Genomic DNA, 14418 nt, shown 5'->3' with positions numbered 1-14418 from the left:
GAGTTTTGGTGGTCATGATGAGTAAATGGCAGTGAAGATGATGGTGGTAGTGATGAAGGAGGAGTCACAAGCTGAACGAATGAAGAAGAGCACTGACCTTTACACTACACAGGTGTAGCAGCATTATGATTCACGACTCAAAGCACATCAAACCCTGAGGAGGTCAGGAGTTACTGAAACGGCATAAAACAAACCCACTGAGCACCAATCAGTCCTTCCCTCTCAGTGCTGCTACAGAGACACAACTTCAGATCAACATTAAATACTGTAATAACAGGTGGCATATTTTACAGTGATATTAATGCGTCAAATGCAAGAATGCAATCAAAATCAAAGCTGCATCGTCAAATAAGAAAGTACATTAGAATCAGAAACAAACAGTGAAAATACATCTCTTCACAAATATTGCAATAAACACCCAAAGCATTATCCAGATTACAGTAGAGCACCAGAGAAGGTCTACTGGGAGACTGAAACAGGAAGAAGAGTGAACCAGTCCTCTTTCTTGTGCACATCAGGATTAATCAGGATTTACACTACCGTTCAAAAGTTTAAGATTTGGTAATGTTTCTGAAAGAAGTCTTTCCTGCTGCATTTATTTGATCAAAAATACAACAGAAAAGTAAATACATATTCAATTTATGCATTTAGCAGACACTTTTATCCAAAGCGACATACAGTGCATTCAGGCTATACATTTTTACATATCATGTGTTCCCGGGGAATCGAACCCACAACCTTGAAAACACAATGCTCTACCAATCATTTACGGTTACACTTTAGTATAGAGTAGACTTCTCACTATTAATGAGTTGCTTACAGTATTAGCATTAACATTGTAAACAACAGCATAAACATAACCAGGCATTGCTAAATGATTCAATCTTTTCTGTGATGTTTTGTGTTATTACACTGGGGAAAAAACAGCTGTAGAAACTGACAGGACGACTAATCGACAAGAAAGAGCTCTTTAATCACAGCAATCATTTCACTGCTATCAGAGCTCATTCTTATACCCTTAAATAGACTGGATTTCTTTAAAAGCCTATTTTAACCAGTAAGGATGTGTTAAATATGTGTAAGGTCCCGTAGGTTAGTAATTAACTTAATGGGCTGCAGTGCTTTTCCCTGAGCTGAGCATGAGCTGCTTTACAATTAAAATTTCTTTAAGCAGCTGAACTGTTCCTGTGTTCTCCGATGGTCATATTTCAAGCCAAAATTAAAATAAAATGATAAGTAATTGCAACTTGCACATTCACCCCAATTTCAAAGAAGTGTCCAGAAGTTTGAGTTTCCAAGTCTCAAAGATTTCTCATCACTGTAACATGCAAGTGTAAAATGAGAAATATAAACAAATATTTCATTTTAATAAATAAAATATAATGAGATTTATTTTTCCAGTTAATTGGGAAATAAATATGAAAATAGTCTTACAATGCAAAAAACAAAATAAAAAAAAACATCTTCCAAAATGTACTTAATCATCTTTAAAATATATGTATTTGTTTTTCTTCTTCTTCTTCTTTTTAATTAGGAAATTATTTAAAAAAAACAAAGTGACAATAAATAAACAATAGCAAAATAAAAAAAAATATTTTTTTTATTATGTACTTTAAAAAGTATTTATTTTTATTTTATTTATTTTTTTACTTGATCTGATTTTTTACAATTACTGTAACTGGTGCATCCTATGCAGTCATATTTATTCAGTCATGTAGAATATTGTAATTTTACTGAACCAGTTTTGGAACAGGAAGCACATTTTAGATTTGCAGATTATTATTATTATAATTATTATTTATTTATTTTTTCATGATGTTACATGTAAAGTTGGAGATTTAAAGCATGTATTCTTTTACCAACAGGTATGGGTTCTGAAACACAATCTTTCTCATATCTTCATCTAGGCAGCTAGTCTGAATATAAATTTCCATGCGAAACCAGAGACAATCCAGTAGGGATTTGACAACAAAGATCGACAGAGGACAAGAGAAAGACGATGAAGATATTATTATGTTAAGCATATCTACACAAGCCCCCGGTGACCTCTGCATCTGTGAGAATAGCAAGACTAAGGACAAAAAAGGCTTTTGTGGGTACGTGATTTCTCAGCCATCTGTACAACTGAACATGAATGAAAATTCTCCTCATAACAAAAAAAGTATTGTGACCTTAATACTCTACACTATTTTTTTCCCATCAAGCAACAACAAAATCTCTGTGTCTTTGGAATCCTGTGCATGTGGGCTATTATAGCAATGATGAACAGCAATAAGAGAGCACTGTGAAATCAAACAGGGTCATGATGACGAGAGGTATGTTGGGAGAGCCCTGAGCGCAGGAGTGCGTAGTGAAGCGTGACGCCAGCATATATAGGTCAGCTCCACTCATAAGAAGAGCTTATGAAGTTATCATACGCTCCCTCTGGCACGCTGTGCATTTCCCATTAGCAGCCATCATGAGCTTTCAGAGAAGACAAAGTATTTTCATTAGTTCAGAGTCCGCTGTGGCTTTCTGTAGAGAATGTAGAGTCATGCAGCTCACATAAATAATAGCATCTGCAATTTTCAATAAGACACAGGTTCAATAAGACACAATGTCAGTATATTCTCTAAATCTAAACCTAAATATATATATGCAAAAAATGTTTAAAGATTCTTAAATCAAGATACACTGAGAAGCCAAATTATAAGACATAAGAGGTCTTGAATTATTGAAAGTTAAGTGAGGTTATAATTAAAACATGAACAAATCTAACAATGAGATCAGAAAACTTATATATAGAACTGCATTTTCATTTTCACTTTGAGGATGTCAAAAAGATTAATGATAATAATATAATAAAATCAATATTTTTCATTTATTATTACATTACAAACATGTGATAATTTTTATTTATTTATTGGTGATTGCAGTCTTTTTTTTAGGCTGTGGTTTAGTTTTTAATAAAACACTTTTCTATAAATGTCTGCGGTGCCCATTTAGTTTAGATCGTTAGGTTAATGTGTGTGTGTTTGATGTGAAAATGCATTTACCAAGCCACAGCCGTCCCAGAGTGCCCAGGGTTTAATACCAGCACGTCTCAGGCCTGTTTGGTGAACCTCATCAGTAACCCTGACCATCAGTCCTAACCTCACATCCAATAAAGAACAAACCCACTGCCTCATGAATCTCGTCAAGCCTTCTCATAATCAACAGTGTGGCATCAGATCCATACTGTAGTGCAACAATAAACAAATCTTCTATTTTTGACTAAAATGCACACAGCTAATAATGGAGAAGTCCTTACATTATACCACAGTGACAGTTCACACCATCCAGATGAATTCAAAACACCCTCTTTATAAACATTAGGCCTGGTTATTGAAATATGGCATTAGTTCACCAATCCAGCACATCTGAAGTGCTTTTTTGCTCGTATGCATGTCAGCATCACTCCGTCATGCGCTTCGTGATTGGAGGGAAGAGAGGAAAGCTCAATGACAGAGAGAGAGAGAGAGAGAGAAAGAGAGAGAGCACCAGTCGCACGGGGTAAAGAATTGCATTAAAATAAAACACATACAGATGAAACACAATCGAGCTTGATCAAGCGACGTCTCTAAACGACTGATTGGCGTCTGCGGAGCGCTACCTGGCTCTTCAATGCACACATCCATACACAGACAACAAAGCGCGAGCTCAAACACACCTACCTGGGACAGCACGAGCTGTCTGTGAATCATACTCCGACTCCAGCCACGATGCTAAAAGCCAAACGCGATAATCCCGAGCAGAAAGATCCTGTGAAATCCATCTCGAGCAGCAGAACGCGGAGCGCACTATCTCCCGCATCAGCACCGCGGACAGCAGCCAATCACCAGCCGGCATTTCTTCAGCCTCCTGCCTGACTCCTCCCACAAAACATCATCTCTTATATTTCCTGCCAAGATGATCTGTGCCTGGAAGTCCTGAAAAAACATATTTTCTTCCCCAAAGCGAGTACATTTATACTCAAATCGGCATTATTATTATTATTATTATAATTATCAAACACATTCACTATAATCTGTTAGAATTTATAATGTACTGTATGTTAATAATTCATGCTATCAATTGACTTTTGTAGTACTAGTGATAATAATGTTAATTAACTAGTTTAATTTACAAAAAACACAATTTTGAATGTAAATTCTGTTCCTGCACAGATCTCCTCCTGTTGAAAAAACTACACATTGTTTAAAATGTTAACATTTTCTGCATCATGACAGGAAGAACATAGATCTTATTCGGATATGCAGTGGTGTCCGCTTTAAATAAGCTACTGTTAATGTACAGATGGACTATTGCTGAAAAAAAGTGCACTGTGGCACTTCAATCTCTATATCGCCACCTGTGGTTGAAACATAATATTGCATAATATTGCAGTTTTACGTCACTACCAAAGATTGAACAATACGAAGAATTTAAACACATTTACAAGATGAAAGGATCTATCCACGAAAGAGGAAAACTTAAAGAAAGCATGTTGAAATATAAGGGCAAGTAAAAGGTGTAAAGTTTATAGAGTTGATAATATTTATATCTTATATTAATATCTAAGGCAATGGTACCTAAAACCTAGGATTGGTGCAAACTAATCTGAAACTTACCTGGCTAGCCAGCTAAACCGGCTTTATGCTACAGGGCCTGTAGCATAAAGCCGGTTTAGCTGGCTAGCCAGGTAAGTTTCAGATTAGTATGGTCTTAACATGGGGTGAGCTGTAACAACACCAATTCCACCAATCAGGGATAAGCTAGGAGTCCTATGATATAATTTCTTGTGACTGTACTGAAATACCTTGGAGCAGAAGTGCTTATGAGAATCTTTGTATTTTCATTTAAATCAGTAAGGACAGATTAAAAAAGAAATAAAACTAACAATTCAGAAAACAATGTGATGTAATATCTAAAATGTGAAGAAAGCAGAGCTGCCATAATGTGGTTACTGAGGAACTATAACTAAAAAAGTGCAACATAGACCTCTAGTGGCCATAAAACACAGGCATACAAAATGACAGAATTAGAGGTGTGATATAATAATCAATAATCGACTGCATTCATAGTACTACATTCATACTGTACAACTCAAAGTACTTTACGTGCCATTGGATACAAGCCAGTTCTGCTTCTTGGAAAGAAGACCAAAAAGAAAGTGTGAAATATTAACCCCTCACTGCACACTCTATCTTTAGAAAATAGATTCATTTTATGGATACATCTGTGAAAGTGAAATGCATGCACAATATTTTTTAAAGTCACAGATCACAACTTGTGTTGAGAATTCAAAAGATTTTTGAGAGTTCAAATCTTAAAGTAATGGTTCACTCCTAAAACATTAATTCAGTCATCAACCTCTAACCTCATTGACTGTAGAAACTTGTGAGAGACTTTCAACTCATATAACCAGCGCAGAGTTTGTTAGTACAATATGTCTAGGTCTTTTCAAACAATTTAAATATTTTTATATTTATCGAGCCTTAGACACAGCGAAACAGCATCTGCATTCCGAGCAGCTCTGAGATTTTGAGCTTCAAAGTTTTTGCATTCCATTCGACTGTAGATAAAACTTTTTTTTTCTTTTATAAATGAAAACGTCCCAAAATGTACTCAACGTTAAAAAATCGATCACATAATGTAAATAAGTATTCATTTGATTTCATCTCCCACAACTTTTCTGCTTTTCTCCAGCATAGCTCCAGCGATCAGTTCTTATGGTCCTGCAGTTAGACCTTACTCATTCTCGTGCGCGCTCCCGCTCCGCGCCTCCGCCTAAAGGTTTCGATCAGAGTAATCAACGCGAGAGACTCGAGAACGGTGGAGCAGAGAGGAGAAACTACTGACCTGATCAGGATGTCAAGTGCAGGTCAGTTTCATCTGTAAATGGGCTATTATATTTTTGTATTTGTTTACCTAGTTAAGCAGGGCATGGATTTCAGCGCGGGATTGCGCATAACATTCCATCCAGGTTTCACTTTCATAATGTGTGAAATTCCCGGAAACACTGTAGCATATACAGTAGATTGAAGCCAAACAGATTATAACAGCAGTTCAGTAATTTTAAAACTTTATGTGAGACATAATTTCACAAACAATGAGAGTGATTCACCAATACAGCGTCCTCTCTCTCTCTCTCTCTCTCTCTCTCTCTCTCTCTATGAGAAAAATGCTAATTAATATAAGATAATACTATAGCATATTCAATATTAGGATTTTCTATAAATGCACTGATTGAAATATATATTGAAATATACTGATTTTGAAACCACACAGTGCAGCACAGACATCTCCTGTTTTCCTAAACCATGTGACCCTGGTAGGATATAATGAAAGCAAAAGTACAGTGAAAGTATTTGGGGAAAACTTGGGGGATTTCCCATGCATGTGGGGTATAAAGCATCTATGCTTCTTCCATTCCATCAGACCATTAACGGATCAGAACAAAAGCATCTGACATTTCGACTGGCTAAGGCAACTACAGGTACAGTACTTTGATTGTTTTACCATGCTATGAGAGCAGTTAAAGTTAAAGTGCAGCTTTAAATAGAAATTATTGTATATATTTGCTATATAAGCTACCTTGCTTTTGTAGTTTTGAGAGTTTTAATCTGCAACCCTCTGATTTTATAACACAATGCAGCAGCTGTCTACAAACTTAAAGTAGCTACAAAAAGAGAATGAATAGTTTGTTATGCTTCAATTGTTGATCTGTTCTCAGCCTAAACAAAAGCTGCACTCTTTACTAAAATGGTCAACCAGTTTAAATGAAACTATTGTTAATTTGGACTGCTATTATAAATTTAGTCTTAGTCCTGTGTCAAATGTTACTTTTAGTTTTTGTCAAATTTAGTCAATTTGTCCTTTTTTAGTTAGTCAAGTTTTATGTTTGAGCATTTAAGTCTAGTTTTAGTCAGTGGAAACTTATTTTCATCTTACTGTATGATGAAAAAAAAAAAAAAAAAAAAAAAAAAAAATATATATATATATATATATATTATTTTGCTCAGTTTTAATGGGTGCAAATCTGGTCTAACATACACATCCAGAGAGATTTTTAAATGATTCAATTGTGTCTATGTGGAAAATATAAAAAGGTGTAAAAGAAATACACAAACTTTGTGTGTGTACAACAATAGGCTATAATATGGAGTATTGCTCAAAGCATTAGTTTACTGTATGTACATCATGTTTCCGTGTATGATGACAAATGAGTCAAAAGACAGTGCTAAGAGGATGAACATGAAAAAAGGACTCTTTAGACTTGTGACATTACCTCATACCTGTCAACCCTCACATTTTTCCCGGGATTCTCCCAGGTTTTACCATTCTATCTTGCTATCATCTCATTGAAATATTTACTGAAAAAACAAAAAGCTGGATGGAAATGCAAATATGTGCATACATTCTAAAAATGTGCATAAAAAGTGCATGCACTCAATTGAGGTGGACAATTTTTTTAATCTGATAAGAAGATATTACTTATTACTTATGATCATTTATTGAATAAATTCCTTGATGTGCATCAACAAAAATAAATGTTTTTTCTCAACAGCCAATGTCAAATGTTTTTTTAATAATTCTGAAATATCTACAAGTGAAAGTCTATCATCAATATGATTTTGTATAATTACCTCCCAGAAGTGACGCGATTGTGAGTCATCCAGCTCCAAAAAAAGGGTAACATGTGTTCCCTTTCGAAAGCTTCAGTCGATGCTGCGCTGCTCAGCGCATTGGGAAACATCTTATTCGTGACCAGCTGTGAATAATGTGTGTAACAAGAATTGACCCGGTGGTAATATAGCCTCGGTTGATGACATCATCGGGGCGCGCCCGCAACACGGGGCTATAAATAGATAAGCCAAAGGTGCATCAACAGGTCTTTTGTCTTCAGATCATTCTGTGCATGTGTGCGTCAGGAAGATTTTTTTCGTCAGCTACAGATCTTTGTAGGATGAGCCAACGAAATGGTAAGTGTTGTGTTCCTCCATGCTCTTGTCTTATGTAGGAGCTGGATACACATGATTACTGTTTTGTTTGTTTGGGGGAAGAGCACGCGGTTCTGGCTTTAGAGATGGGCGAGTGCGAGCATTGTGAACTGCTTTCAATGAAGATGCTTCATGCTCGTCTGAGCTATTTTCAGACAGCACCCATTTCATCGAAGGGCTCTCGTGCGGATCTGTTTGATGAGCGAGTGAAGGGCCTGTCCCTTTAGCTTGCGATGTCACCGGATCCACGCATCCTCTCTCATGATCTCGAAGCGCGCTCCGGTGCTTCTTCAGTTCACGAGGAGGATGATATATCTCTTGGGTCTTCGGGCCATGAGCAGCCGCCTCTGAGCATTCCTCTTGCGAGAGGAAATCGGTCAAGGAACTGTTTGAAGTGGTTACTCGTGCGGGGGACAGGTTGCAGCTTGACTGGCCACACGAACAAGAGATCTCCAAACGTAGTAAGCTGGAGGGTAGGTTTCTGACCTCCATGATGAGCTGTCGAAGTCATGGAGCAAACCATATACTTCACGCATCTTTGGGCCCTCGACGTTGACTTTTTCAACTATCGTGGATGCAAAGTCGCGGGGGTATTCGTAGATGCCTTGGGTTGAAGAGACGCTTGGGAGCTATCTCTCGCCCGAATCTGCATCCTCGGTTAAGAAACCTACTCTCCCCACTAAACCTTGTAAAATAACATCATTGTGGGTAAAGCTTACCAAGCTGCAGGTCAGGCTGGTGCTGTGCTGCACACTATGGCAGCGGTGTACACCGCATTACACGGCGCCCGTCTCTCCTTGGTGCCCTCGGGAGATCGGTCTGCCAACCCAGCTGGTGTTCCAGGGTACAGCGATCTCCGGCGAGCGCTTCTCTCAGTTACCGCCCGGAAACGTAGCGGTGCTAGGAGGCTCGCTACCTCTATGGAGGTCTCTAGAGTGGCTAGTACGGTCGTCCCCTGCCAGTCCACCGCTTCAGGGCACCGAACTAGTGGCTCTAGGTGCACTGAGCTTCGTCGAGCCACAGATTTGTCTCCCTGTGCGACTAAGCAAGCGGCTCGTGCCTTTGGCCGTTCTATGTCAGCTTTGTCAGCACGGGGAGGCATCTGTGGCTTATTTTGATGGGCATTGAAGAGGCATTCGTCAGTTCCTCCCTCGCCGCACTCAAGGGGAGGGGCCATCAACAGGGCCAACAGGGCCATCTTCTCAGTGCCCTCAGGAGATCGTTATGCCAACCCAGTCGGTGTTTCAGGGCGCAGCAATCTCCGGCGAGCGATTCGCTCAGTTGCCGCCTGGAAACTAGTGGTGCTAAGAGGCTCGCTACCTCTACGGATGTCTCTAGAGCAGCTAGCACAGTCATCCCCTGCCGGTCCGCCGCTTCAGGGCACTGAGCTAGTGGCTCTGAGCAAACGAGGAAGCGGTCGCTGAGCTTCGTCGAGACATGGATTTGGCTCATGGGGAGGGGCCATTGGCACCATATTACAGGTGCCCGTCTCTCCTAAGTGCCCTCAGGAGACCGTTCTTCCAACCCTGCCAGTGTTTCAGGGCACAGCAATCTCCAGCGAGCGTTGGCTTCTCTCAGTTACCGCCTGGAAACTAGCAGTGCTAAAAGGCTCGCTACCTCTACGGAGGTCTCTAGAGCAGCTAGTACGGTCGTCCCCTGCTGGTCCGCTGCTTCAGGGCACCGAACTTGGCTTAATTTGACGGGCATTGAAGAGGCATTCGTCATTTCCTCCCTCACCGCACTCAAGGGGAGGGGCCATCCGCACCGCATTACACGGTTCCGGTCTCTTCTCAGTGCCCTCAGGAGATCATTCTGCCAACCCTGTCTGTGTTTCAGGGTGCAGCAATCTCCAGCGAGCGATTCTCTCAGTTACCGCCTGGAAACTAGCAGTGCTAAGAGGCTCGCTACCTCTACGAATGTCTCTAGAGCAGCTAGTACAGTCATCGCCTGCCGGTCCGCTGCTTCAGGGCACTGAGCTAGTGGCTCTGGGCACACGAGGAAGCAGTTGCTGAGCTTCGTCGAGACATGGATTTGTCTCAAGGGGAGGGGCCATTGACACCGTATTAAATGGTGCCCGTCTCTCCTTAGTGTCCTCAGGAGACCCTATGCCAACCCTGCCGATGTTTCAGGGCACAGCAATCTCCAGCGAGCGCTTCTCTCAGTTACCGCCTGGAAACTAGCAGTGCTAAGAGGCTCGCTAACTGTACGGAGTTCTCTAGAGCAGCTAGTGTGGTCTTCCCCTGCCGGTCCGCCGATGCAGAGCACCGAGATGGGATTGGATACAGGATCCAATTTATTCGTCAGCCTACACGTTTCAACGGCGTGGTCTCCACTTCCCTGAAACCGGAGCTGATGCAAGTACTGTCTCGACAGCTACAGACTCTTCTGGGCAAGGAGGCCATAGAACATGTTCCTCGTCCAAGGAGAGAGTCTGGCTATTACAGCAGATACTTCTTGGTTCCCAAGAAGGGTGGGGGAGTGCACCCAATCTTGGATCTTCGAGGCTTAAACCATACAGTCAAAGCGCTCAAGTGAAATATGTTAACCGTCAAGACTGGCGTGTCGCAATTTCGGCATCCAGGCTGTGTCCTCGCAGACTGCTAATGACAGATGCCTCCCTGATGGGCTGGTGAGTGGTCTTGGATGGCCACTCAGCTCAAGGGAAATGGGGGGTCATCTGCTCAATTGGCACATCAATTGCCCCGAGCTGATGGCCATATTTCTGGCTCTGAAATAGATCCTCCATCATTTGAGGGGCTGTCATGTCCTAGTACGGGTAGATAACACCAGGTTACATTCCAGGGCGTTTGAACAGACACTACCAATGGGGGAATGGAAACTCCACCCAGAGGTAGTGAAACAGATTTGGAGAAAATTTTACGAAGCAGAGGTGGACCTCTTCGCCTTCCATCAGACAGCGCAATGTCCCCTCTACTTCTTTCTGAGTCACCCAACCCCCTGGGTCTGGATGCAAAATAATAATATCTCTCCTCGATGGCTCGCCATGGGTGATTGAGGAGAGGAGGGACCTTCTGTCTCAGGCAGGGGGCACGATATTCCATCCCAGGCCCATCCTGTGGAATTTTCCTGTTTGTCCCCTGAAGGGTACCAACTGAGGAACGCAGGGCTTTCGCCGGATGTTATTGATACCATTCTTAGTGCTAGGCTTCCTCCACCAGACAAAGTTATGCCAGTAAATGGGGTGTATTTGACAGGTGGTGTGTGGTACACAATAAAGATCCAGTCAACTACCACATTGCTTCAGTTCTGGACTTCATGCAAGAGAAATTGTCAACAGGCACATGCCCTGCTACTCTTAAGGTTTATGTGGCCGCTCTTTCAGCTTGCCATGCCTTGATTGACGGGATGACACTCGGGAGACACCCTCTGCTCTCTCGCTTCCTTGGTGGGGCCAGACGACTGATGCCTAGAGTGAAAACCAAGATGCATTCTTGTGGTTTTGTAGCACACCTGCACAACCTTAGGGGTCCAGACATTTTTCAAACATTTTTTCAAACGGCGTGGGTATTCTCGTTACCAATGCGCTGAGCAGTGCATTCAACTGAAACTTTCCAAAGGGAACATTCCCGGTTACTTGACTGTAACTTTGTTCCCCGAGAAAGCGGAACGAGATGCTGCGCTGCGTTGCCGTGCTGAATATGTCCCAGGACTGCTCTTCAGACTAAATGTCCTGTTGATGCACCTGTGGCTTATCTATTTATAGCCTGTGTTGCGGGCGCACCCCGAGGACGTCATCAACCGAGGCTATATTACCACCGGGTCAATTCTATCGACTTGTTACACACATTATTCACAGATGGTCACGAATAAGATGTTTCCCAATGCACTGAGCAGCACAGCATCTTTTTCGGCTTTCTCAGGGAACAAGGTTACAGTCAAGTAACGGGAACATTATTGCATGTATCTTCTGCACTCTGAGTCTCAATTCATTTATTATTGAGCTTTCTCCACTTGCAGAAACTATATATATATATATTTTTACTCACAGTAAACACACAAAGATAAATAAGTGTAGCAAGAAACAGGTGAGAACAATCAGACAGGGGAACAGAAAACTAGAACACAAGAAAGAACTACTAACAAAAGATTTTTGACTGACTATTATCATGTGCTGATATTGAGAAGAACCGTACACTTCCGTAATATTGTTAATCCTTGGCTAACTGGCTCACTCTATACAGTTACTTTAAGAGATTTTTCTTTATCTCAAGGTTAAATATCTTTGAATTTGTTATGAGTTTTGAATTCAAATTAAATACATGTAAAAATGGTAATACTTGCAGTTACTTCAAAACTTTGTTACTGAAGTCAACAACACTGTTTTATCAAGAACACACAATATCATTCATATATCTTATTTTTGTGTTTTCTTACAGCTGAAATCAGACAGTTCCACTTATCTGAGTAAGTTTAATCCAGTCTATATTTACAAAATATTGCTTTTATTAAATGTTAATGATGGTCTATTATTGATATGATGTTGTGGATTACAAATTCAATGTTTTTTTTCTCTTTCCTTATCTTCAAACTTGCAGTGTTATGGATTTGCAGTCTATGGAGACAGTTGTTGAGTCGCTAAATGAGGGAATAGTCTCTATCTGTAACATCTACAAGTCTCTCTTGGATGCACAAGTTGATCCCACCACTGGCATGTGCTGTAATTATGAACAAATCAGGAAGCATATTGAGCATGCTGAGTGTTTCCTGGAAAAATCAGAGACAATGATTAAGGAAAAACTAAAAGATTTAGAAGAATGCATGGAGCGACTTATTAAAAAAAAAGGAAATGCTGAGCAGCAAAACAAAGAAAAAAGCAATGCAAAGGATAAATTGCACATCGAGAAGAACTCTGCTGAAGAATCATTAAAGAATTCTAAAGCAGCTTTGGAACAGGCTGAAAAAATGGTAGCATTGGCAAAAGATGAGCTACAAAGACAGCAAGCTAGACATAACACTGGCACAGGTGTAACAATTGGAGGTGCGGTACTGGCTGCAATACCAATCCTCGGATGGATTCCTGGTGAGAAATCCTCTCTGATCCACTACTACTTTTTATCATCTTATCAATTACAACTAATCAATATTTGTGGCTGATAAGATTTCTTGCTTTCCACTAGGTATAGTAATGCTATCTGTGGGAGCCAGCGAAATTGTTAAGGCTTCGAATGCCATCAGCGATGCTGAAAACGAGCTAAAAAAACATGAGTCCCAGGTGAATGAGGAGAGCATGAAGGTGTCTGATTACCAATCCAAGATCACTACCATACAGAAGGAGACTGAAGAGACAGTTAAGTTGCTAAATACACTGGAGAAGGAGATTAAAGAGTTGGAGCAGCATCTATACTTCACAGCTGATATTCAGGAAACAGTCAGGAGAGCTGTGACCCTTCTGACTGTTCTTAGTGGAAGAGTCACTGTATTGGAGAAACAGACTAAGAGCTTCATCCTCTGGGAGCCTGTGATAAAGGCCATGGAAGATGTGATGGAGGCAGCAGAAAAGGTTGCAAAGAATCAGTTCCTTCGTAGTCAGGGTTTACAAGACTTCATAAATACTTTGAGGGAGAATGTTGGAGAAATACTGGCTTTATGCAACTTTACCAATAATTCTGAACTTGACAGCTATTATTAATCATCATCTAATTAATACCTAAAAACCACCTTAAATATGCAAGAGGGGCAAAAAACAAAATAATTACAACGAGACATTAAAATACAAAACATGAGATATTTAATAAAAAAAGCATGGCATAACAACAAACATCTCCAAAAGTGTCATAGTTAATCAACTGTGCATGTCTAAGTCTTTCACTCACTCACACACACACACACACACACACACACACACACACACACACACACACACACACACACACACACACACACACACACACACACACACACACACACAAATGAAACAAAGTAATTATAACTTCTAATAATTAACAAATCATGATTATGCATTTTAAAAAAGTTTAGTGAACAGTAGGGGTATAAAGTAAATATCTTTGATAACATATGCCCTTTTTCATATTTACAGTTTTTGATAACACCAGTATTATTATATAATATACTACTACTAATAATAAATAACATCACCACCACCATGACATAACAATAATAATAAGGTGATTATTTCAAGTAAATATTTATTTTCAACACATGCATTAAAATTACATCACTTCGAAGAGTGTTAAAAGCGACCAGCAGACTAAAGATAGATATGACTTCTTATACACAGAACAATTAATGTGTAAAACTTCAAAAATTATGCTTAAACAGGCAGTTACAAGTTTGTAAATTACTATAAATTTGTCTCCCTATAATAAGACTTTAGAGTTTAGAACAAGAGAGAGAACTAGAATGCTTTTTAACCATGCCATTGTTACTATTAATTCAT

At 40.1% G+C, this 14418-nt stretch overlaps 2 protein-coding genes across 4 annotated transcripts in view; one reads left to right on the top strand and one right to left on the bottom strand.

The window, feature by feature from the left end:
- The window catches only part of LOC132124047 (E3 ubiquitin-protein ligase HECW1), a 62669-nt gene extending 58839 nt beyond the window's left edge, over positions 1-3830 (bottom strand). For 2 of the 3 annotated variants that reach the window (XM_059534802.1, XM_059534804.1), the window contains exons 1-2: positions 3693-3830; positions 98-173 (exon numbers count right to left, since the gene is read on the bottom strand). In XM_059534802.1, the coding sequence (XP_059390785.1) occupies positions 98-124 (27 nt within the window). In that variant the 5' untranslated portion in view covers positions 125-173; positions 3693-3830. The remainder of the gene's footprint in view (positions 1-97; positions 174-3692) is intronic. The other variant, XM_059534803.1, reaches the window with a different exon arrangement.
- A 1941-nt stretch (positions 3831-5771) lies between these two features.
- LOC132124096 (uncharacterized) lies at positions 5772-13851 on the top strand. Its single transcript, XM_059534898.1, has 4 exons — positions 5772-5881; positions 12398-12425; positions 12557-13041; positions 13139-13851. The coding sequence occupies exons 1-4, from the start codon at positions 5869-5871 to the stop codon at positions 13648-13650; spliced, it is 1038 nt and encodes a 345-aa protein (XP_059390881.1). The 5' UTR covers positions 5772-5868; the 3' UTR covers positions 13651-13851.
- Positions 13852-14418: the final 567 nt, after the last annotated feature.

This window comes from Carassius carassius, chromosome 42 (genome assembly GCF_963082965.1).
Source record: "Carassius carassius chromosome 42, fCarCar2.1, whole genome shotgun sequence".
NCBI lineage: Eukaryota > Metazoa > Chordata > Actinopteri > Cypriniformes > Cyprinidae > Carassius > Carassius carassius.
Note: the sequence above shows the minus strand (reverse complement) of the source record. Positions and strands in the feature narration are given on the sequence as shown.